The sequence below is a fragment of the Balaenoptera ricei genome, chromosome 2 (genome assembly GCF_028023285.1).
Source record: "Balaenoptera ricei isolate mBalRic1 chromosome 2, mBalRic1.hap2, whole genome shotgun sequence".
Taxonomy (NCBI): domain Eukaryota; kingdom Metazoa; phylum Chordata; class Mammalia; order Artiodactyla; family Balaenopteridae; genus Balaenoptera; species Balaenoptera ricei.
This window is the reverse complement of record NC_082640.1, coordinates 177142705-177166222: the sequence shown is the minus strand read 5'-3', so window position 1 is coordinate 177166222 and position 23518 is coordinate 177142705. Positions and strand designations below refer to the sequence as shown.

The 23518-nt window shown below is 38.5% G+C and overlaps 1 protein-coding gene across 3 annotated transcripts in view; it reads right to left on the bottom strand.

The window, feature by feature from the left end:
* UNC79 (unc-79 homolog, NALCN channel complex subunit) overlaps window positions 1-23518 on the bottom strand; it is a 209582-nt gene that overhangs the window by 70542 nt on the left and 115522 nt on the right. For 2 of the 3 annotated variants that reach the window (XM_059915826.1, XM_059915827.1), the window contains 7 exons: window positions 18866-19152; window positions 16083-16265; window positions 15342-15504; window positions 12728-12877; window positions 10927-12144; window positions 3783-3890; window positions 283-399 (listed from right to left, as the gene is read on the bottom strand). In XM_059915826.1, the coding sequence (XP_059771809.1) occupies window positions 283-399; window positions 3783-3890; window positions 10927-12144; window positions 12728-12877; window positions 15342-15504; window positions 16083-16265; window positions 18866-19152 (2226 nt within the window). The remainder of the gene's footprint in view (window positions 1-282; window positions 400-3782; window positions 3891-10926; window positions 12145-12727; window positions 12878-15341; window positions 15505-16082; window positions 16266-18865; window positions 19153-23518) is intronic. The other variant, XM_059915828.1, reaches the window with a different exon arrangement.

Below are 23518 nucleotides of genomic sequence, written 5' to 3'. Positions count from 1 at the left end.
TAACCCCCAAAGAGATAGCCTAACATCTGGAATCTGGGTCTTAGAGGAAAACAAACAAACAAACAAAAAAAAAAGAGTTGGACCAGCTGAGATGGAAGAACCGGTGGCTCTAGAACACTTGGAAAGTTTAAATAGGCTTATTAATTACCTTAGGTTAAAAAAATTGTTTGAACCACAGAATATGAGAAAAAATCTATTCCTTCACAAGGAAGCAGAGGGGACACAGAGAAAGTGGCATTCGCTAATCTGAGAGGTAAAACAAGAAGAAAAAGCTTGACCCACCAGTGTCCCAGTTGCTGATGTTATGGGGGGCGCTAGACTGATGTTCCAGCTGTCGCTTCATTAACTGGCTCATTGTCAGAGCTCCCAGGGATCCCCTTTTCATCTGCCTATACTGAGCTATATGGAGGAAATTAGGAGATAATTACTAGGGGGAATAAATTTGCACAGCACACAAAGGCTCTACACATCCATACAGAATCTTAATTGAACCTTCATTGGCTATTCGTCATTGTTTAGCAAGTTGTATGCTCCTGTCCAGATGAAAAACTAAGGCACTATGCTACTTCTGGTGCCTGTCTTCACTCGATAAAGAAAGAAACAGTGCCTATGAGCACTTATCTGTAGCCTGTAAATATTTACCCCAGTTACAACAATATGATATTTTCATTTCCTTTTTAATGTATATACTCTGCCTTGTTCCCAAAAGGATTCAAGACAGATACTACTACTTTGAATTTATAGCTTAACTTTCTTTAATGGAGCAGTGCATACATACATAGTTTCAGTCTCCATTATATCCCTCTGAGGCCCCCGTGCATGTGTGTGTGTTTGTGTATGTACATGCATATTTTGGAGTAGGATGACACGTATCAACCCCAATTTTTAGAGAGAAATTGAAGCAAATGAAATTATGTTACTTGGAACCAACCAGCAAATGAGGTGGTCGTAAAACCAAAACATGTTGACTCCAAAGTCAATGCTGTTTTCAATCTCTGTATGAGCCTCTGCCTACTGTTGGAAAAATGTGAATTGAATAACATTCCACAAGTATATTCTAGTACACATCTTTGTTTTTAAAAAAAATAGTGGTAACACTTTTATCTTGCAATTAGGCATTGACAAATATCTCATGATTGATAAGTCACATACATAAGCATCTCCGAACCGGAAAAACAGTGAAAAGCACTTCTGACAATAGACTGCTGAGTGAGAAAGCAACCTGCCTCCTACCCTCCTATTCCTCTTCAAGTGGTCCCACCAATCCCTGCCACCAGCCCAGTGAGAAAGGAAGAGCATCACTAACAGGCCTTTTATACATGATCCCAAACAACTGGATATTTGAGAACTTGTGGTTATTCACTCTCTTATAAGGACAATTTCAGAAACTGAAGCTCTGAAATACATTGTCTAGAAGGGGATGGTAGAAACCGAGATGTCTTTATGGCCCTAGAAAGCCTTACATGTTATACACAGGTTTCACAGTCATGGTACCAGGGCAGCAACTTGGTGTGATGCGAAATCAATTATGACATTATTTTTAATGTAATTAGCATGCTGTTTGATTCATGGTGGTCATGGCATGTTTAGCTACAAAATAATCAGCTGATAAACTGAGCAAAAAAGAGGGGTGTGATGAGAATTCTTGTGTCTTGGAGTCCATGTTAACTGAATTCATGGAAATGACTATGCAAACTAATGAAAAACCTGATTCTTGTGGTTGATTGGTAAATATTGCAATTTCATGGTTCACTTGAAAGTGCAGCTCCAGGTAAAATTCAAAGGCAGAAATCTTTTAGAAAATTTAACAAATTTCAAGTAAAATTCAAAAGCAGAAATCTTTTAGAAGATCCGACAAATTTAAAAATTAGCAGCATCTATCAGACAAAATCAAAGAAGGGTTAAAAACCTCTAGTGATTGGTTAATTTCTCCAGTCCTCAGTATTTTTTTAAAGACAGAAGAATTCCCTGAGAGTAAAGTCCCTTAATGTTTAGCTCAGTGTGTAAAGCACCTGGCATTATGTCTCTAAGAACACACCACCAAGAGCTATCCCATACATGCTTTAAATGGAGAGAAGGAGGAAGGTGGAAATTTAATGATGCACTATGCTGAATCCAAAAGGGCTAGATTCAAACATGACTTCAGGATCATGATTCATTGATACATTTATTTTATGATACATGTAACTAGCACTGAAGTCAAACTGACTTAAGTCATCCTATCTCAAATTATATCCAACTTGGAATTCTAACTATAATTCACTTTTTTTCAGATGACTCATGCAAATTAGGAGAAGATACACTTTCATGATTTTAGTATGTGGACTTAAAAATGGGCATTTTTCATGTTATAAAACAGATTTTTTGTGATAAACGAAGAACAATTAGATTCAGAATGAGGCGTTTTTCTTTGCTGCCAAAAGGGCAAATAACTGTTACTTGAAAATGCTTTCTTAGAATTTCTGTAATCTCTATTATAACTGAATTTGAATTAGTCTAAGGCAGTGTGGTATACTAAAAAACACCTTGGGCTTGAAAAATCAAACAGACCTAGCATCAATTCCTGTCTCTATCACTTAATAGCCGTATGACTTTAGGCAAGTCACTTAGCCTCTCTGAACCTCTGTTTCTTTAAAACTGGGTCAATAATATCTGCCATGCAGTGCTGACGCGAGGATTTAATAAAATAGCAATGTGTGTAAACCACTTAGCACGGTGCCTGGAACATGGTGTCAAATAATTGGTAGCAATTATTACTATTATTTCTGTAAATGCCTGGAGAACAAGGGGTGTCTTATTTATTCACCTTTGATCACCAGTACCAAGCACAGTGCCTGGCACTCAGCAGACACTTAATAAATAGTTGCTGAATGAATGAAAGCATGAATAAATGAATGATGAAGATGATGATGTCGTTCCAGACTACCAGTCCAGCATTTAAGTTAAGATCTTTATCTGGTTTTCAGGATCATCTTTATTTCAAAAGACTGTCAAAGGAAAATTCACTAGCCCTTGAGGCAGTGGCCACATGGAACACAAAATATACCAGCACAGATGACAAGGGTTTGCAGAAGTTGCACCACTGTTTGTATCTCTGATTCCTACTGAGAATTTCCCATGCTAAAGTCTTTTAATTGACTCCACTGAGCCAAGTGGACACCCTTATTTTCACCTCAGTGGAACTCAAGCTCCTCATGGGCAAAATATAGGACCCAACAAACAAGGCAGTTTCAAAATACTGAATAGTTGCCTCCCGTAGATCCAGTAATATTTCATGCCATTTTAATTTTCCGATCCAAACGCGCTACATTCAATAATAACTTTGGGATCATGATATATCTGATACATTTATTTGATGATAACTTAGATAAAAATTTTGTCAATGATGGAGGTGATTCAAATTAAACAAAGGTGTTTCATGTAAAATTCTGTCACAGACAATGTTTCTCACTTGTCCCAAAACCAGTTCCATGTTTTATGTTTAGGCTAGTCAAACATAATACTTATTTTATTGAATTATCCAGTGATTATACCTTAACAAATTAGGATTCTTGGCCTATCAGTAACTGTACTGATTTATCAAACACTTGAGATGCTGACAAAATTGGGCCTATGTCTCAGGGTCTCTGAGAACATACAACATAGTGTTACCTAGGAAGCTAACACAACGTTAAAAAAAAAAAAGAAAAAAACAATACCAAGAGTGTGAAAATTGAAAACAATGCAGCAGATAATGTTCCAAATCAATGTACAGGTGAAATGATCACCAAAGGAAATCTTACTTGATATTGAAGAATGGCTACTTGTTTCTGGCACACCTGCTTCTAATGTAGGGGCAGATGAGGATTCTCGTGGCATTTCCAAAGTTGAAAGTCCTTTAGTAGCGGGATCTACAAACAGAAATATTATTTAAAACTCAGGACATTGATTAAAAGCAAGTTTAAGAACCTTTTTCATATATTTTCCCCTCTTGCCCAATTCTCCCATTCAAATCATTATATACTTTCTGGCCCTGCTAACTACTTTAATGGAATCACATACACACTGGTTTCAAAGTTCCATGGGAGTTGCTTCCACATTACACTCTGCATGTGTTGCTATGCCTCTCAGAGATTAACGACAGCACAATTACCAAGCTAGAGCTCGGCATGCTCATATCACGTATCCTTGGACCTTTCCAGAACTGAATTTCTTTTCATACAAAACCCAAAGACACCTACAGTTGATCCACCTATATCATTCCACCACTCCACCTTTGGCTGGCAATTTCCTACTCATCACTTACATCTCAATTTATATAGACACTTCCTCCTCCAGAAAGGCATCCAGGACCCCCACCCCCAGATTCAAACAAAAAACAGAATCATGTGACCCTTTTATGCAATCCCAGAGCACCCTGTCCTAACCTGTACCAAAATGAACACGCCATAATGTAATTGTCTGTTTACCTGTCTACAACCTTTGCTAAATCATAAGTAATTTCAGAGCAGGGACTGTATCTAACTTGGAATAATTACTTACCAATAACTCAGATTTTCGATTTTATTAGTTGAGCAAGAAAGACTTGTATCATTTGCTTCTGCTGTTGACAAATGGATCTAAGGTAAAATATTTTCTGCATTTAATATTGTCTTTTCAATCTATGAATAATGGGAAACAAGCTGTCCCACATTATTCTAGGTAAAGATTATCCTTTAAAGCTTTTTGAAAAGTTTAACGGTTTATCATGGCAAACCCCTAAAACTTTTTTATAAACTTCCTTGACATCTTAAGCAACACTCACTGTGTATTGAACTCAGTGAGCAGCCTGGAATTACCACTATGGGCTTCCATGATTATAACATATCCACCCTAAATGGCTTCAAGTTCTTAAGCTTCATGATATCTGTCTCCTCCTTTTCATGTTATCAATTGTTTTTCTTGCCACAGAGCAAGTCACCATATATTCACACATACATACAATATAAGTATGCAGATGCTATTCTACTATTGGGTGATCATTAAACTTATTAAGCTGTCAGAAATAAAAGTAAAATAGATCCTAGGTGAGGGCTGAGGAGAAAAGCTTTTAAGCACTGATTTTGGAACATCTATTTTTGGTTCTCAGAGGTCTTTCTGAATAGATACATTTGCCAGATAAATACTTTCTTGGTAACAAAAAAAGTATAACTGTTACAATGTTTCCCAAACTCTCCAAATAAAGCATAAAAATAACTACCCATTTAAAATTCCTTAGTCATTAAGATATTAAAGATTAAGCTATTGCTTTTCTCTTAGGTATTCTCCACAAACCACAAGTTTAAAACATGCATAATTACCTGTCTTACCCTTATCTGCTTCTGTTTTACATTTGCTGCTACTATGGCATAATAATCTCACCGATAATGTAGAACAAGAAAGCTCAAAGACAAGAATTCTTTAACAGATTATTGAGACTTTTAGAGTCTCGATACGCTTATCAAAATCCTTGGTATCTTTAATTTTAAAGAAGCGTCATAACTGTAAGATAGTTATTAATAATCATTAGTGTACCAAGATTCTTTAAGCCAGGCAATTTTTGCTCAGTCCTAAATCATTTTATGAAGCCTTCCATTTGTATATAGTTTAAGACAACAAATATTTGAATAGAGCTATACACTTAGCTTAAAATTTTTCTATTCAATTTTTTATACTGATGTGAAGAAAATGTCATGTTATTGATTCATTCATTCATCAAATATTTGCCACCACTCTACTAGGTACTTGGGATACAATCAAAGAACAAACCAGAGAAAATTTCTTGCCTTTGAGAGAACAGTGGGGACAGACAGACAATAATTAACATACATAAAAGTAAATAAATTATTATATATTAGAAGAATAATTCTTTATAGAAGAGAAACAGAGCAGAGAAAGTGATTCTAAGATGCCAAGTAGGGGTGGAAAGGTGGGGTGTGGTCCAGGCCTCACGGGGAACCTGATGTTTGAACAGAGAATTAAAAGAAATGAGTGAGGGAGCCAGGCAGGTGTCTGGAGAAGACAGTTTCAGGCTGAGGGACCAGCCGGTGCCAAGGCCCCAAGGTAAGAAAATGTAAGGAGTGTTCAAAAAATGGCAGGAGGCCACTGTGGCTGAATAGAAGAAATGTGGAGAGAACCATGCAAAATGAAGTCAGAGAACTAATGAGAATCAGGACCACGTAAAGCATTTTAGGAATTTAAAGGACTTGACTTTTTACTGTGAAAGAAATGGGAGCCAATGGAGGGTTTTAAGCAGAGTAATGGTCTAATCTCATGTTTTAAAGGATCACGGTGGCTGCTGCGTTGGGAGGATACGAAGGCAATATGGGTAAAAGGCAGGAGCCCAGTTAGGAGGCTATCGCAGTTGATCCACATGAGAGATGTTAATGGCTCAGACCAGGGTGGAAGCAGGGGAGATGGTGAGAAGGGGTAGATTTTGAAGGTAGATTAAGGTGGCCAGATAAAAGAGGACACCCAGTTAAAATTTAATGTGGGATAAACAACAGAAAATTTTTTAGTATGAGTATGTCCCATGCAATTTTTGGCAGATGAGGCCCCAATTCTTCACTCCTCTCTGAATCAATGACCGTTGCCATGTAACTTAAAAGTTCCTCCCACTAAAGAGACAGAGTGTATTTCCCCTCTTGACTTTGGCTCCAGCCAGGTGATTTGCTTTGGCTCATGGAATGTTTGCAGGCATAACATGACCAAAGGCTTGCAAAGCTCCTGTGCAGCGGGGCTTGCTCTCTTGTGCCTCTTCCATCACCCTAAGAAAAATATTTCCAGGCTTCATGGGTCCCAGGAGGAGGCTGGCCACACAGTCCAGCCTAGATTAGCTCATCTGCAGATAGCCAATAGCCCTTGAATTGAATAAATGCTTATTGTTATATGTTGCTGATATTTGTATGTTTATTTGTTACACAGCATTATTCCAGCAGTAGGTACCTAATAGAGTTGTCTCAGTATACAGACAGTATGTAAAACTACAAGAGTAGATGAGATCACCAACACACTGAGTGTAGACAGAACTGAGAAAAGGACCAAGGACAAAGACCCTGGGGCACTCCCTCATTAGGGAGTTAAGGAGGAACCGAAAAAAGAGATTGAGAAGGAGTGACCACTGAATATGCAGAAAACCAAGAAAATGTGTATCCCAGAAGCCAAGTGACGTGGGGGTGATCAACTCTGTGAACTATTGAGTCAGAAGATAATATCTAAGAGCTGACCATTGGATTTAGCAGTGGGGGCCACTGGTGACCTTGACAGGTGAGGTTTGGGTGAACTCTGGAAGCCTCATAGGAATGATGAGTACTTTTTAGAAAGAATAGTATGGGAGAAAATTGGGAATAGTGATAGTACAGATAACTCCTTAAAAAGTTTTGCTAAAACCTAGAGGGTATTATGCTAAGTAAAGTAAGCCAGACAGAGAAAAACAAATACTCTATGATTTCCCCTATATGTTGATTCTTAAAAACAAAACAAGTGAACAAGCAAAACAGAAACAGATTCATAGATACAGAGAACAAACTGGTGGTTGCCAGAGAGGAGGGGCATGGAGGGATGGACAAAATAGGTGAAGAGGATTAAGAGGCACAAACTTTCAGTTATATAAAATGAGTCATGGGGATGTAACACACAGAATAGGGAATATAGTCAACAATACTGTAGTAGCTTTAAATGGTGATAGATGGTAACTAGACTTATCATGGTGATTATTTTGTAATGCATATAAACATTGAATTGCTATGTTGTACACCTAAATTTAATATAATATTGTATGCCAATTATACTTCAATAAAAAGGGGGGAACTTTTTGCTAAAAGGGAAGAAGCAAATGGGATAATAATGGGGAGAATTAGGATCAAGAGCTTTTTTTAAAAGAGAGAAATAAGACGATGTTTGTATATTCAAGTCAAAGATACCTTAGAAAAAACTAAGGGAGGAGCAAGAGGGGAGATTTCTGGGCGTACATCCTTGAGTAAGTAAGAGAGATGGAATCATGTCCACATGTGGAAAGGCTGACTTCAGACCAAAACACAGTTCACTTGCAGCCCCAGCTAGGAAGGCCAGGTGTATGGGTGCAGATGATGGAAGGGAGGCAGAGGAAGGGGTAGGAGGATGTGGAAATCTCTTCAGATTATGTCAAATAGGAACAGATACTGAAAGTTTGGAAAGAAAAGTAGCTATGAAATAATCAGGAGAATGGAAACGTGAATGGACCAGGGAAATATGGTGTGATGCCAGGTAGCTTTAAGGACCCAGTTGAGGTTCATGGTCATGAATTTAAAATAAGACCAGTCAATATTGTTATGCGTTTTTTTCTCCAGTCACACTCATCTGATAGGTACAGGTGTTGGTAGATGGAAAGGCAGATTTGACGAGGGTTGTGTTTAGCCAAGCAAGTCTGAAAAAGTAGAGGTCAGGAATGATGTAGGCAAGAAGGGACTGTAATGACTGACTTGAGAAGGGAAGACATGAAGAAGGGGAGGAACAGTGAGAGGCAATAGGATCAATACAGTGCTGTCCAGAGACAGAGGAAATGGTAATCAGAGAATGGGAGACTTCGGACTGACACCATGGACAGGCTGCAGTTATTGATAATAACAAGTTCTGTGATATGACCATAGGAATAAGTAACTGAGTGAGGGTGGAAGATGAAAAAAAAAGAAGTCTCTGGGGAAGACGAATTTGAGGAACTGAGAAGCCAGAGTGTCAGAAAACACTGTACTAAGACACTGTACTATGTGTATTAATACTGAAATCAACAAGAATTAAGACAGGAATAGTTTAGGAAAGAGTAAAAAGAGCCAGGAATTAAAATTGTCAATAAATGAGAAAGTCAGGGTAAGTAATGTGAGATTCAGAGCTGGGTGTTTTTAAAGACAAGGTGGGAATGGTCTGAAGGGGGAAATGATGAGCAAGGAAGATGCCTACACCCTGGCCTTAGTCCAAGGACACTCTTCTTCAGGGAAGAGCTGGGTTTCCATTAGACTAAGAAGGGAAAGGAAACAGAGCACATGAAGGACCATGAATTTCTGATGGAGGAAAACTTTCAGGAATTGCGATAAGGTGGGAGAAAGGATCTGGACAGGAGATGTGCAAGGCCTTATGGAAATTAGAGTGAGAGAGATGAAGGGTGATCTGGGGCTTCTTGCAGGGACTGAACAGAAGGAAAGTACACAATGCCATTAGACTTGGTAGACTCAAGGAAATTAGCAATGGCAAGGCTGTGAGTCTGGGCCTCCCTTGACTACCACTGATAGAGGCAAGAAGGTCTGGGGAAGCCTGAGTCTTACTCTGAGCACATGGCCCTCCTTCCAACACTCAGCAAGGAAGGGTAGCTCTGCATGTCTGTGGCAGGTGGGACACTATGCAGATATAAAATGATTATGACAGTATAACCTATATTATAAAAATTTTAAATACCATTCTCCTCCCTGGTAGCCTGGGGAACAACCTGACATGAGGATGAATAAAGAAGGCAACACACACACACAAACATACATACCACAACCTATATACAACCTATATATCATATATACCCACCCTATTGACCTCATATAGTTTCCTATATACCCACCCTACAGACCTTATATGGTTTCTTATATACCCACCTGTAGACCTCTGTAGTTTCTAGGTCAGTGCTTCGCTCCATCTATATGCAACAATTTTCTTGGCTCCAAATAATAAAAAGGTGTCCCAGTTTCCCTAGATACCTTCTTACACTTTCTTGTTATTATGAGAATCTTTTTCTTCCCCCTGCCTGGCTGGAGCATGACCTCTTCCCAATACATTAATGTTCATTTGACAAGTTTTTACAGAGCCCCTCTGAGGTACACAGCTCTGTCCTATGAGGCAGAGAACGACTGGAAATCTCAGGAAATGCCCGAGGCAAATAAAAGGGCTGAGCCCTTCTCTCAGGAGTTGCTTTTGTTATGCAGTAGGGGGAGAAGTGCTGTGTGACCTGGGGCGGGGCACATCACCTCCCCAGAGTGTCAGCGTCCTCTTATAGGAAATGAGGGATTATACTAGAGGTCCCCAAGATTTTTGCCAGTGCTCAATGTTCTGTAGTCTATGAATCTACTAAAATAATCATCCCTGGCCAATCCCATTTTTTCTAGAGATTCACATACTTTTTTGTTTTTTTTTAAAAATATGGGCTGAGAAATGAAGAAACATTCTGATCAGTATTATGATAACAGAGCAGAGAACTGTGTTTTAGGATGAGGTGGGCTATCAGCTTGTCACTTTTTCAAGTTAATCTTTCTTGGAAACAGTGCCTCCAAGGAAACACAAGAAACGGCATTTGAGGCAGGAAGTGCTCGTACTATAACAACTTCACCATCAACTGGTGACCATGGATTAGAGTCTAGGTTGTAACTGGGCTGTTTTTGGTTCCTGAGGGCACACAATGTCTGCCAGACTGCTGATATTTGCTTAGAATATGTAATCAGTATAGACCCTAAATGATTATACAGTCAATTCTTAATCATTCCAAGCACTCTTTGCTTTATTTTAGCCCTTCATGATATTTTAGCTGTATCATAATTCACTAAAGTATAGCAGGAAAAAACAGAAAGCAATAAGAGTTCAATGAATGACTTTTGCTGTGCGAGGAAAACAAAAATGATACTTGGGATGTCTTGATATGAATTAATCATTGCCTCTTGTTGTCAAGGATGATCAAGAATTGAGTGCAGAGTTTAGAAACAACCAATACAGAAACATTTATGGAGCCAATAGAACCACATCTGAATCCAACACACTCCAGTAAGCAGGAAGGGTTCAGAGTGATAATGAGGCAATTATAATGTCATTCCTTGACATTATAAAATTGAGAGTTTGATGCATATCAGTGCCAAGACCCTAACAAGTAAAATGCAGAAACTTGCACGTTAAGGCTGGGAGAAAGAAGAGAGACGCGCTCACCTGGATCTTTCTGATCTCCCAATTTGTCTAGAATGTTGAAGGAAATGTCAAGGTACTCTCTCTGGATGGCACTGACCGCAATCTTCCTCTGTTTCCTCTGCCTGGGGACAATCTGAATCTTAAATTCAGATTCCTCAGCTCCCTCCTCTTCTGCCTTCCTTTCAGGGTTCTGTTCTGCGTCTGATTCAGCACTGGCGTCTGGCTTCTCACTTTCCATCGGATTCTCCGAATCTTCAGGGACTTTGAGGAGGACAGTTTTTGTCCCTGAACTTGGCATCAGCCCACCGGGCTTCCCTTCCTCGGTGCTGGGCTCAGGGTTATCGTCCAGTGACATCTCAGGGAGAGCAAGCATCTTCTGAAGGAGGTCTCGTTTTTGCTTAAGCGTGAGCGGGCTGCCACAGGAAAACTCTTGCAGCTCCTCAGGCTTTGATAATTCTTCGGAGTCTGTGGGGTCTTCCAGAGCTATGAGAGGGGAGTCCCTGTCACCCACTGACTGGTTATTTCCTGAGTCCTTAGAAGAAAAGTCTTTGGAACAGTCTTCCACACTTACTTGCACGAGGGGCGTCGTACTGAGGCTGAGGACAGAGGGGTGGTTGCGGATGGAGGGAGAGGAAGCAGCATCCTTACCAGAGGTACCATCGTCCCCTTGGTCCATGGTCTCCTCTTCATCACTCTCTACTATTCGGAGAGGGGGAAGAGGTTCAAACACAAGGGAGTCGCTGTCCGATGTTGAGAGCGTAGAGCGCTTTTCAGGCCCAGATGTTGAATCTGAGGACAAATCTATCAGATCTAAATCCTCTTTGGGAGCAGTCTTTATTGGGGAGTCCACTTTCACCTCAAATGTCTCCATGCAGTTTAACCTAACTTCTGGTATTACAGGCCTCCGAGCTTCTTGAAAACCTTCCATAGCCGGGTTCTCGGGGATTTCGGCATTGTCAGGCCTCGTAGCAGAATTCTGTCTAGACCGTCCATGGTCATGCTGTCTTTGCATGAAATAAGCAGCTTGGGCTGGAGGCTTGTCTATGTCACACCGGTCTATGCAGGACTTCCTACGGTGCTCATCTAGTGTAAACAAGAGGGAGTCTGCATTCCCTATATCAAGAGATTTTTGTTTTAAAGAGCGCAGCTTTTTTTTCTGAATGCTTTCTTCTCTCACACAGTGTAGAATGTTGTCTTGTAATGCACCCGTCTCTCTATATTCAGCCAGTTCTATTTCACCTGATTAAAACAGAAAAAGCTAGTACTATTTTACTTGGAGATTTCACCTTTCTCTTCCCCTCAAAACTTGGGCATACAATTGGCATCAACCATAATCATAATCCCAGCTCTACCAGAAGGTAAAACTGACTTCCTGGCCAAATTTTCATAAGGTTCATTCTAATTGCAAAAACCAGAAAATTTTGGAATGAGAGAACCCCAAAAGGCAGTTTAAGATCTTATTTCTGAAATCAGGCTTCGGGATAATTCCTCAGCTCTGTTCATTTGTGCACAGGAGAGGGGATCGCTTTTGGCTGAGGCGGATCTAGGAAACTTTATTCAAATTGTGTGGAAGAGAAGCAAACATTTTGCAACAAATCAAATCAAGCAATGGCCCTCTAAGACGATCATGACGTTAATGATGTACGTGTCAATTCACGTATATATATAAGAGCATATATATATATACTGGTTGTGCATACATATATATCAAATCAACGGTATTAAAAATGTGTAGTAACATAATAAAATTAAGATTTCACCCCCAAAAAACGGTAGAGTACAACATTTCTGCATAAAATTACTAAGAGGAAAAAATTCATACTTCTCTGAATATTCATCTCAACCGGCTGATATTTCACCATTTTGCTGCCGCCTATCCTTTTCAATCTTGCAAAAAAAGTTTGAGACTCTTTATTGCAGGGTCCAGTAGGTGTATCATGAATATCAGATTCATCAAAAACACTATCTTCTTCTAATTGGGGAGAGAAAGTCAAAATTACACTTAAGAGGTTATTCTCTCTTAGGCTGTATCTACACAAGCATTTCATTGAAAGCATTATGGAACACAGTCTGGGGTGGTTCTAAACCAGCCCAAGTCTAGCCTGGCTTGGCATTTCATTCAGGTGTCAAATTATTCATACGCTGAACACAGCAACTGCTACAAGTTTGCCCCTCATACTCCATGTCACAGTGGGCAGCATTTTCAAGAGAGGCATCTCGATATTCCAATAGGACCTTCATGGGAAAACTTTTCCAATGTACTTAAAACCAGATAACCAATACATGTCAGGAATCTGGGACACTCCTTAAATGTGCCTGCTTTTGGTGAATTTTCAGGCTAATTTGGCAAAAGAAAATTAAACAAAATGAGTGGCTGTTGCCCCTTCCAAAAATATATGCCTTCCTGGGATTTGAGAACTGGCATAGACACAGCCTAACAGTACATGCACCTTAAACTTTGTCAATGCAAAATACTGTACTCTACATTTGGCAATGAAACACACAACGCACAGAAAAAGCTTAGAAAAGCCACTGGTCATCTCAAAAGCTCCACAAATGATTATGGACTGATAGAGTAAACAAAGGAAAAAGAAAACAGAAAACAACATTTCCCCATATTAAAGTAAGAGTTTGCCACAGGTAGCTATTATGAATCCCAGAAAGAATCTTTGACTCTTATGGTCATGAGGCTCCATAAACAAACTGGTCACTTAGGGTCCTATCAAGCTTGTTTCTATGTTCTCTTCTATCCACATTTGGCTACTTATAAATCAAAGAGAAACCCAAAAACACAGTAATGAGGAAAAGGTTGCTATTTTGCAACCCATGAAGTCCACTTAATAAATTTTCTTCTTGCATCCTTTAGAAAAGCCAAAGCCATGTACAAAGCAGCAAGAGAAAAGGCTACAAAAATACATTTAATACCACAGTAAATGGAATCAACCTACTCTTCAAGTTGAACATCATTGAAATCAGAGTATTTGGCCTATATTTATATCTACCTATCTGACAAAATGAACCTCAGGTGTGATTATGATTATTCAAGATTTCTTGAGTATAAGGGGAGTACAAGCATAGGGTTAAGTTTTAAGGACCGATCCTGTCTTAAAACACAAGATTCTATAAGTTAATGAAATTTGAAGCAGTAGATGTTAGACAAAGTAATCATAATAATCTTTTTGGTCAAATAAAAAAATAAGCGTTAATGATCAAAATGGATACAAAACTCCCAGTGAACTTCTGCGATGATGAGGAAGCCTATCAACACAATGATCTGTTTTATTTATTTCCTTTTTAAAATACTCTCCTTTGAAAAATACAGTTTTTCGAAGAAATCATTGTGTAACTTCCCTTACATAACTTTGAAATAATTCTCAAAATGTACTGAATGAGAGAGATGGAAAGACTTCAAGATGGCTCCTCCCATCCAGAAAGGTTCATCTGGGATTGGCCCAAATACTGAGCCCACACTGACGACATCTATAGTTCAACTGAATCTGTCTAATTTCCCAGAAACTAGGACCTAAGATATTCTTCAGGAAGGATCTGAATGGTACCAGAACTTAATGAACTTCGTTCTGACAGCTCCATCTCTGGCCAACCTAGGCTCTTGGACCTTTTGGCAATAAATGAACAGTGGAACACTGGGTCCAATCCCTCCTATCCAGACATTTCCAGAGCAGTCCCACCAAAAAGGAATCTATTAACACCACAAAGGGCCATGGGGCACTTGGCTTTCTCCCAGGACTGGATTGATGTTGTCACCTTTTACGAGTCTAGTCACCCTGTGACATGCACTAAAGACACACACCTTGGCTCTTCAGCTGTCACCTGAAAACATCCAGGCTGGAAGATTATCTAAAGTTTCATTCTACTGCCTCCTTTGCAGAAAAGCTATCAATATAAAGAGTGTTGATACTGGAAATAATTTAAACCTATGCAGCAAAAATGTTTCATTTCAGTTGCTTGAAATTAATTCTTATTGAATAAGGAGGCTAGGAAAAAGCACTTCAGCAAATTTAGACTCCATTCAAATCTATGAGCACAAGGTCAGGAGCAAACTAGAGATGGACAAGATTATGGCTCCACTGAGTGCCGACCAAGATTTACTTCACAGTCCAAAGCAAGATGTTTCCAACATGTAGGAAAAGGTTTACAAAGCCTCCTTAACTAAACAGCAGACAATTTTTTTTACAAAACACGATTTCTTATGAAGGGGGCTTTAGAAGCATATCAATTATTTCTCGAGTGTTCATTTTAAATAATGAAAGCAGCAACATTCATGGGAAAGTTGGAAAATTAATGAAGCAGTAGGTCATTTTTTGACTCCAGAATGATATCTGGGGGGGCTCCTCTATCATCTAAGAAAAACATTGTCCAGAAATGGATTACGTATGCAAGCTAAGTTTGAGATAGAATTGAGATATGTAAAGTACCTTTTTCTTTTTCGCTGTATCTGCTTATGTTACTGTTGTCACTGTACAAAGGTCCTGCCGTGGCATGGGGCTTGCAGCTATGATACTGTGCATTGAGTGTATTGACTGTTATGTGAATCAGATGCAGCAGAACCTTGCTGATATCACAGTCTCGGTATGGATACTGCTCAATGAAATGGAGGGAGAAAAATATAAATGGTTATTTTGAAGGGTAAGTTTTTCCACTTGATCTTGCTAGATATTTTTCTCAGTCTCTTCTGGGTATAATAAAAAGAAAAATATAGAAAAGCAGAAACATAAATTCTTATCATGGCCTTATTTTGACAAGGGACTGTATTCCCTTCCTCTTGCACCAAATCATGGATGGCAACGCATGCCATTTTGTAGTTATAATTCCTTTCAAGAAAATTACCTGGCATAAACATTTGGTATATGAATACAATTTTAAATAGTTCTCTTGTTTTCTGACATAATAATTAATACACAGATAAAATATGAGGTTCTGAGCATTAAGGAGAGATTATTGATCAATATTCATCAGAGTTTGCTTTAAGCATTTTGGAGTATACACTGGCATGGTCTACATTTCTATTTTCATTCCAATGGCTCTTTACTTCTCGACACTAATTGTGTATCATGCATCTTCCTCTGAAGGTCAAATTGCTATCCTACAAAGATCTCTTAAATGTTCTCTCTAAGAGAATCATTCCACCCAAAAAATGAGTGACTACAGCAACTCACCTTGTAAAGGATGACAAGCAAGGCCTTCAACCACATCTGCCGGATGTGAGGTTTTAGGGACCAGAGAGAACAACGAGGCGGCTGTTGGAAATAATGCCGCAGTTGAGGACAAGAGCAGTATTTGAGCACCTGAACCACCAAGGGGAGAAGGTGTTTTCCCAAATTAATGTTATAGTCCATAACCTGAAATAGGAAAAAAACGTAATAACTGAAGGAAAACTATAAAGAACATTTATAAGCCAAAAGGAAAACTTTGAACCATCAAAACACGGGCGAAATATTTTACAGGTATCTCACAAAATAGTAATAGTAATGGCCAGTACACATAGAGGGGGAAAAGTCCAACCTCACAAGAAATTTAAAAACTTGTAACTTAAATAGTTTTAATCTACTTACCTATTTAATTTATCTGCTTAATTATCTGTTGAAAATAAATTTTATCTTTTAAAATGTCCTATTAAACTATTAACTAGAATTAAACTAGAATCAATGAAAACACATAGTATTGGTAATTATGTAGGGAAATGGGCATTCTCAGACACCACTGGCAAGAGTATTTCTCAATACGTTTCAGGAGAGCAATTTAGAAACATGTATTCAGAAGTAGGAAAAAGCACACAGCCTCTAATACAGCAATTAAATATATCCTAAGGAAATAATCTGACAGGCATTCCCAGATGTACGCATAAAGATATCCAGCATTATAGCCACCGCAAATTGAAAACAACCTCCATATTCAACAATATGGAATTAAATAAAAGATTGTTTATATGACAACAGAATATTGTGTAGCCATTAAATGGAACATGGTACAAATTTATTTACGTGATATGAACTTCATAATAAATTTTAGGTTTAAAAGATACATATATGTATATATATACATATTCATACACACAGCAGCCACATATATATATATATCAGTATGCATAAATGATCCATTATAAAAAATATGTGCACATATACACACATATGTATGTATGCATGTATATATGAATGTATGTAAATCTGGAGCCAGCGACATACACCAAAATGTTAGTAAGTTATATTTGTCATGGGTTTCCTGGAGATTTGCATTTTAATTTTTTTCTTATATATCTAAAATAAATATGCATAACGTGAATATAGAAAGAGAGAAGTGAGGGAGGAAGGGAGGTAAAGTTTGGTATCTGAAATGCTGTATTCTCTCTCCATCATAGACAGCTGAGTATTAGGGGTGATCCATCTAGTTATCAACACCAGCAGGAGACATACATATTGCTCCCCCTTTGCTTCTCTGTGTTCATTGTATTAATGATCTATTTGAGCTAAATAATAACAGCTACCATCACTGAGTTCCTACCATGAGATAGGCACTGATTAAGGCGTTTGCAATATGTTGTCTCTAATCTTTCCCCCCAAAATCTATTACCAGTGAGCAAAGAAGCAAGGATGCTTAACAGTTAATAACAGTGGCAGAGCTGAAATTCATATCCATTTCTCTCTAGCCCCAAGTTCTACACCCTTTGCAGATTGGGACAGCCATTTCGGACAGTGAGATTTGTAGCATTGGTCAAATTAGGCATATATATACCCAATGATCTGTTATGTCTGCTCCTGGACCCATATCCCAAAGGAATTCTCACACTGGTGAATAAGGTGCATGTACAGAATGTTCATTGCTGATCTGTATGGGGTGGTGAGGAGTTGGGAGCAATATAAGTGTCCATCACTGGGGGACTGGATAGTTAAATCATGGATAATGTATACCATGATGTATAATACAGCAGTCAGAAGTAGCAGAGAAACATGAAAAAAGCCAATGATGATAAGGTGACATGAAGTAAGTTGGATGATTAACTCAACTCTCCACTTGAAGCCAAAATAGGAAAACGATTTAAAAAAAACACAACCTACAAACAAAAATTCCACACTCCTTTATTGTTTAATGGGTAGAGTTTCAGTTTAGGATGATGAAAAAGTTCTAGAGATGGATAGTGGTGATGGTTACCTAACAATGCGAATATACTTACTGCCGCTGAACTGTACTCTTAAAAATGATTAAAATGACAATGGAATATTACTCAGCCATAAAAAGAAACGAAATTGAGTTATTTGTAGTGAGGTGGATGGACCTAGAGTCTGTCAGAGTGAAGTAAGTCAGAAAGAGAAAAACAAATACCATATGCTAACACATATATATGGAATCTAAAAAAAAAAAAAAAAAAAAAGAAGGTTATGAAGAACCTAAGGGCAGGACGGGAATAAAGACGCAGACCTACTAGAGAATGGACTTGACACGGGAAGGGGGAAGGGTAAGCTGGGACAAAGTGAGAGAGTGGCATGGACTTATATATACTACCAAATGTAAAATAGATAGCTAGTGGGAAGCAGCCGCATAGCACAGGGAGATCAGCTCGGTGCTTTGTGACCACCTAGAGGGGTGGGATAGGGAGGGTGGGAGGGAGGGAGATGCAAGAGGGAAGAGATATGGGGATATATGTATATGTATAGCTGATTCACTTTGTTATAAAGTAGAAACTAACACACCATTGTAAAGCAATTATACTCCAATAAAGATGCTAAAAAAAAAAAGATTAAAATGCTAAATTTTCTGTATATTTTACCCCCCCAAAATCCCCAACTCCCTTTATGATGTCAGGCTGTTGATGTCCTCCACGTACCCCTGCCTAATAAAGTAACTTGTGCAAAACTTTACACTCAACCAATGTCAGCTAAATGGAATTTAATGACTTGTTTGTACTAAAAGCCTAACGGCATGACTCCTGAAAGCTTACACTTACTTGGGCAATTCCTGCAATAAACGCATTAAAACAAGTTGACAGGCGCATTTTTTGAGGTGCAATCATGAAGCAACCTTCCTGCTGGTCGTAGCCAAGTAAGACATACAGGTGCCGCTTGACCGTGTTGAAGGCCTTGGCGCTGCTGATGTCTGACTCGGCGCTGCTCTCATCCTTGGCCATGAACTTCATGAGCACTGTAATCAGCTGGTGCACTGTCTGGTGGTCGATCCCAGCGTCTTCGGGGAGCAGGTCCTTGATGGTGTTGTCATTCTCAGGGGATTGTTGGCCTGTCAGTACAAGAAAGGCCATCGGTGGGTGGTTCCCCCACAGGTAAGTTTACACTAAAATCTCACTGATGAACGAAGCACCATAGCACCCTATTTCATTCTTTATATAGATAAAGCCTCTAAATATTTAAAGGTCTGTTCTAGACAAACTTAAAGGCACAATATGGCCTACTGAGCAAAGCACTGGTCCCAGGGTAGAAATTACAACGACCAAGTAATTTGGGAAGAATAAGAATAAGAATTACTTGGGAATTACTTCCCAAGTCATTTGGGAAGAATAAGGGAATGCAAAAAAAAAAGGGGACACTATAAAGCAAAGTTATCTTCAAACAGCAAGACAAATACCTACACAAACTTTGCATTAAGCAAATTTTTGAATATCTTGGCAAAGTTTTATCCTCACTAATAAAGAGAAGTTTCCCTTCCAGCTTTGTAAAATAAGCGTGTAAGAATAACCACAAAAATCATTTTCCTAAAATCTACTGAGCAACTAAAACATCCATTGAGTTATTTTGTTTAAATTATAATCTCAATTCAGTTATGTTCAAATATCAGCTGATGCAAAAAGAAAAGTTCTCTTCTCCAAATCCTAAGATATTAGCAGTGTGTACTCTGAATGATATAGTCAAAATTAGAAATAGCAAATTATAAGCCCTGCTGTATGTAATGAGAAACATATAAGGGGTGGGAGGGCACAGACAGAAAGAAAGAAGCATGAACTTTTAAAAACAAAGAAAAACACCACATGAAGGTGAGCTGAAAGTTCACATGGAAAGAAAAAATATCTTAGCCCTTGACTTACTCTTAACCTAACAAATAATTATATCTGAGTAGGTCCCTGACATTGACTTTCTCTGTTATTTCTCAAGGTCAGAAATTATATCCTGTCTCCCCTTGTTTTCTACCTTTTCTGATCTGGTTTAGTTTAGGACTTTGAGGGAAGGAAGAGTGAGATTTGCTCTTCCATATTTATGTTTATGTTTTGGGCCTTATTCAAAATACCCTATATGCATTCTTGTCCTTCCTTTGACAAGCAACATGAGAATTTCTAAACTGGAAACAAAGTTTTTGCCTGGTGGGTTAGACCCACACACCAGCATTCTCATCTCTCATCCTGAGAGGAAATGTTCTAAATGATGACAAGCTTTGGTTACAAATCATTACAAACCAAACTTTGATTCTATCCATTTTAATTATGGCATGCAGGATACAACCAAGAGCTAGGTAGTAATTTATATCCTTTAACGCCTCAACTAATTTGGTAAAAATCTCAATCTTCTAGGACCAGCCAAGAGAAGCAAGATAGAAGAAATGTTTCCTGGGGACCACAGAAGTTAGCTGTCTCAAGCCTAAACACTTTCTCTGAAGCAGTGGCATAAAGGTAATGTCAAATTCCGAATTTACTACTTTAGACCTGCACATAAGGTTACATGCTTGGTTGTCTAGTTTTCTGCAGATGATCAGAAGAATGTTGATCTGTTCAAAAGTGATACACTGAGATGAGATAGTTGACAATGAGTGAAGAGGCAGCAGAATCAACTGAGTCTAAGAACCTCTAGTATAGGGGAAACCATCTAACAAACTTCAATATGACCCTCGGACATTAACAACATTTTTCGGTCTCATAGAGTCTGTTCATGAAGGAATAAATGTATGCAATGTACTTTAGAGAAGTTTTAACCAAAAATTATTCAAATAAAACCTAAGGATTTGTTTATTACACTGTTTCATATGCAGAAAGTGGTCAATAAATTGTTACTATTATCATTATTTATTTGGCATGCATGACCCATCAGGAAAAAAATCAATTCATGTGGAACACCCTATTTCACGAAAGGTCATAAATGTAAAGCATTACTGTATATTATAATTAAATTAAATGTCTGAAATAGAAGATCAGACCAAATCCTTATTTTAAAAGTTTAAAGAACTATCTTTTCAGCATTGAAAAATATTTAGTCTTGATTTTTTTTTTTTTCCATCGGAGTATTCCTTTACAGCTAGCAGGAGGGTATTGCTCTGGGCAAGCTTGGGCCAAGAATGTGACAAGTGTGAGAATCTAGGTTACCTGCAGGGTTCAGTGTTATTGTAGCAGCAAGCAATGGCTGTTACGATGATATAGCTTCATTCCTCAATTTGTTTTAGCTCTGGGGGGCAAGGTTTAGGAGAGCGTGTATCACTCAGCCCTGCTCAGCCACCTCCAAGTCTAGACTGGCTTGACTCCAAAGTTAAAAATGGAACTGAGGAGCATTTGAGAAGGAGATGCACCTTTGTTTTATAGCCCTGAGAGTCTAGGGAACTCAAACAGAAGAAAGGGAGATCCAGACAAGGCCCAGCTAGGACACCGGCTCCCTATTTCCTCCTATCTAGTTCAAGTCTAGAAAATAAACAATCAGGCTTCAGCTTTAAATATTTCAAATCTCTTCGCCCCATTGCAAGTAGACATTCATTTTAAAAGTGTGTAACCTTAGTTTTTCCCATCAAATCATATTTTCCTAATGACTAAGTATCATTTCACAAAGGCCCCATCCTGATTTTGGATTCATCTTCATTGATCTGCAGTGCTTAGCTTTAAGTTTCCTGCTTTTTGCTTTCCCTGAACAGCCAGTAATGAGTGATCTTTCACAAACCATTAAATGTATTGAAAAAAGAACTAGTTAATGGAACTTTTTGCATAAAGTGAAAAAAATCTCTTTTCATTCCAATAATTTACCCCTCCAAGTGTGGGCTTTGCAAGTCTGTGCTTTGTATATTGTCTTTCTTTAAAAATAGTGTAAGCATGTGACTGACACCACTCTTCATCAAGAAAAGTTACCTTAATCAAATCCCTAAGAAAAATGAGCTTAGGAAAGCTGAAATTTTCTTTATGGATAAAGACAATATTACTATTTTAGTTATCTATAAAATATATAAAATTGCCATTTTAAAACTAAATGCCTATAATATTTTCTCTAAATGTGACACTTAAAACACTTACTTTTGAATTCTAGTCTGTGAAATTCCTATATCTGTTTTAACTATAGAGATTTAACAGGCTAAGGGATTTGATTTTATCATTTTTGTAAAGAAAAATGTAAAAATCTTTATTATTATGGGGGCAGAACTACCCTCACTTTAACATGGACGGGGTCCATCATGATCTGTCCACAGAGTGGCACAACTGATTGAAACGCCACAGTATAATACAATTTTATTTATTCAGAAGATTTGAAACCAGGCAGGATCAGGATCTGCTTTTCCAGACTTATCTGCTCTTGCTCCACCCTAAATGCTCCACATCCTCACACACTGGGCTACTCCTGGATCTCAGAACGGAGCCAGTCTTTCTCCACCTTGGTGTCTTGGCTCATGGTGCTCTCTTCATCTTGCAAGGTGGTCCTCCACCCACACCCCCAACTTTATCCCATGGATCTGGTCCCCAGAAGACATTCTTATTAATATGCCCACCCTCCTCTCAGCAACTGGGGTCCCTAAATTCTATACATCTCCAAAAACAAGAAAGGAGGGAAGATGGGTGGGAAAGAGGGAAGAGTGCAGGAAAATTTCCTTTAGCATTTCCCAACTCTCATGTGGCAAATAACTATTATGCGAGGCAGAACTTTTTATTTATCCATTTGCTGTATTTCCCCTGTAAGAACAAAGACTCCTTGAAGGCAAGTGCTATGTCTTATCCAATTTTACATCCCTCACAGAATACGGGGCAGTGTTTGATATATAGTAGATGCTCATTATTCGTACATGTTTAAAGTGCATTGAATTCAAATAAATATTTCAGATCTTTTCTACATGGGCGAAAACCTGATGAAGTCCCCAAACAGCAAGGGAGTGGGTAGGGAAATAGGGAACATTCCTCTGTGTAAGTCGACTCACTGACCCCTCTGTCAAGCTGACAAGTGACAATTAGGTAGTGCAAGGAAGTTTCTATGAGTTTACTCTACATTTGGTCCAGAGAAACCAATGATCAAGCACTATAAATGAGTCTGCATTATGTTGGTAGTTCTAACTACACTGCCTCACTGGTCTCCGTGGCTATCCACCTGTCTAGGCCTGGCTGAGTCACCTGTCCACAAAACCTTCCTTGTTCCCTCCAACTCTCCTCCCATTGCATTTGACGTGAACGATCCTATAGTACTATCACTTTCACACGAGATGAGAGTTCACCTATGTTCATACTTTATCTCCCTTACTTGACTATAAGCAAGTTGAGAGTACAAGAATTTCTGATGTATCTTTACATTCTTCATATTTTCTAGTACAGCAGGTGCCCAATAAGTGTTTGTTCAATAGAAACTGTCATTTTCCGAAACTATCATTTCAGTCAAGGGCATTCCTATAAAAACAATTGAATTCTTTGATTTATTGGCTC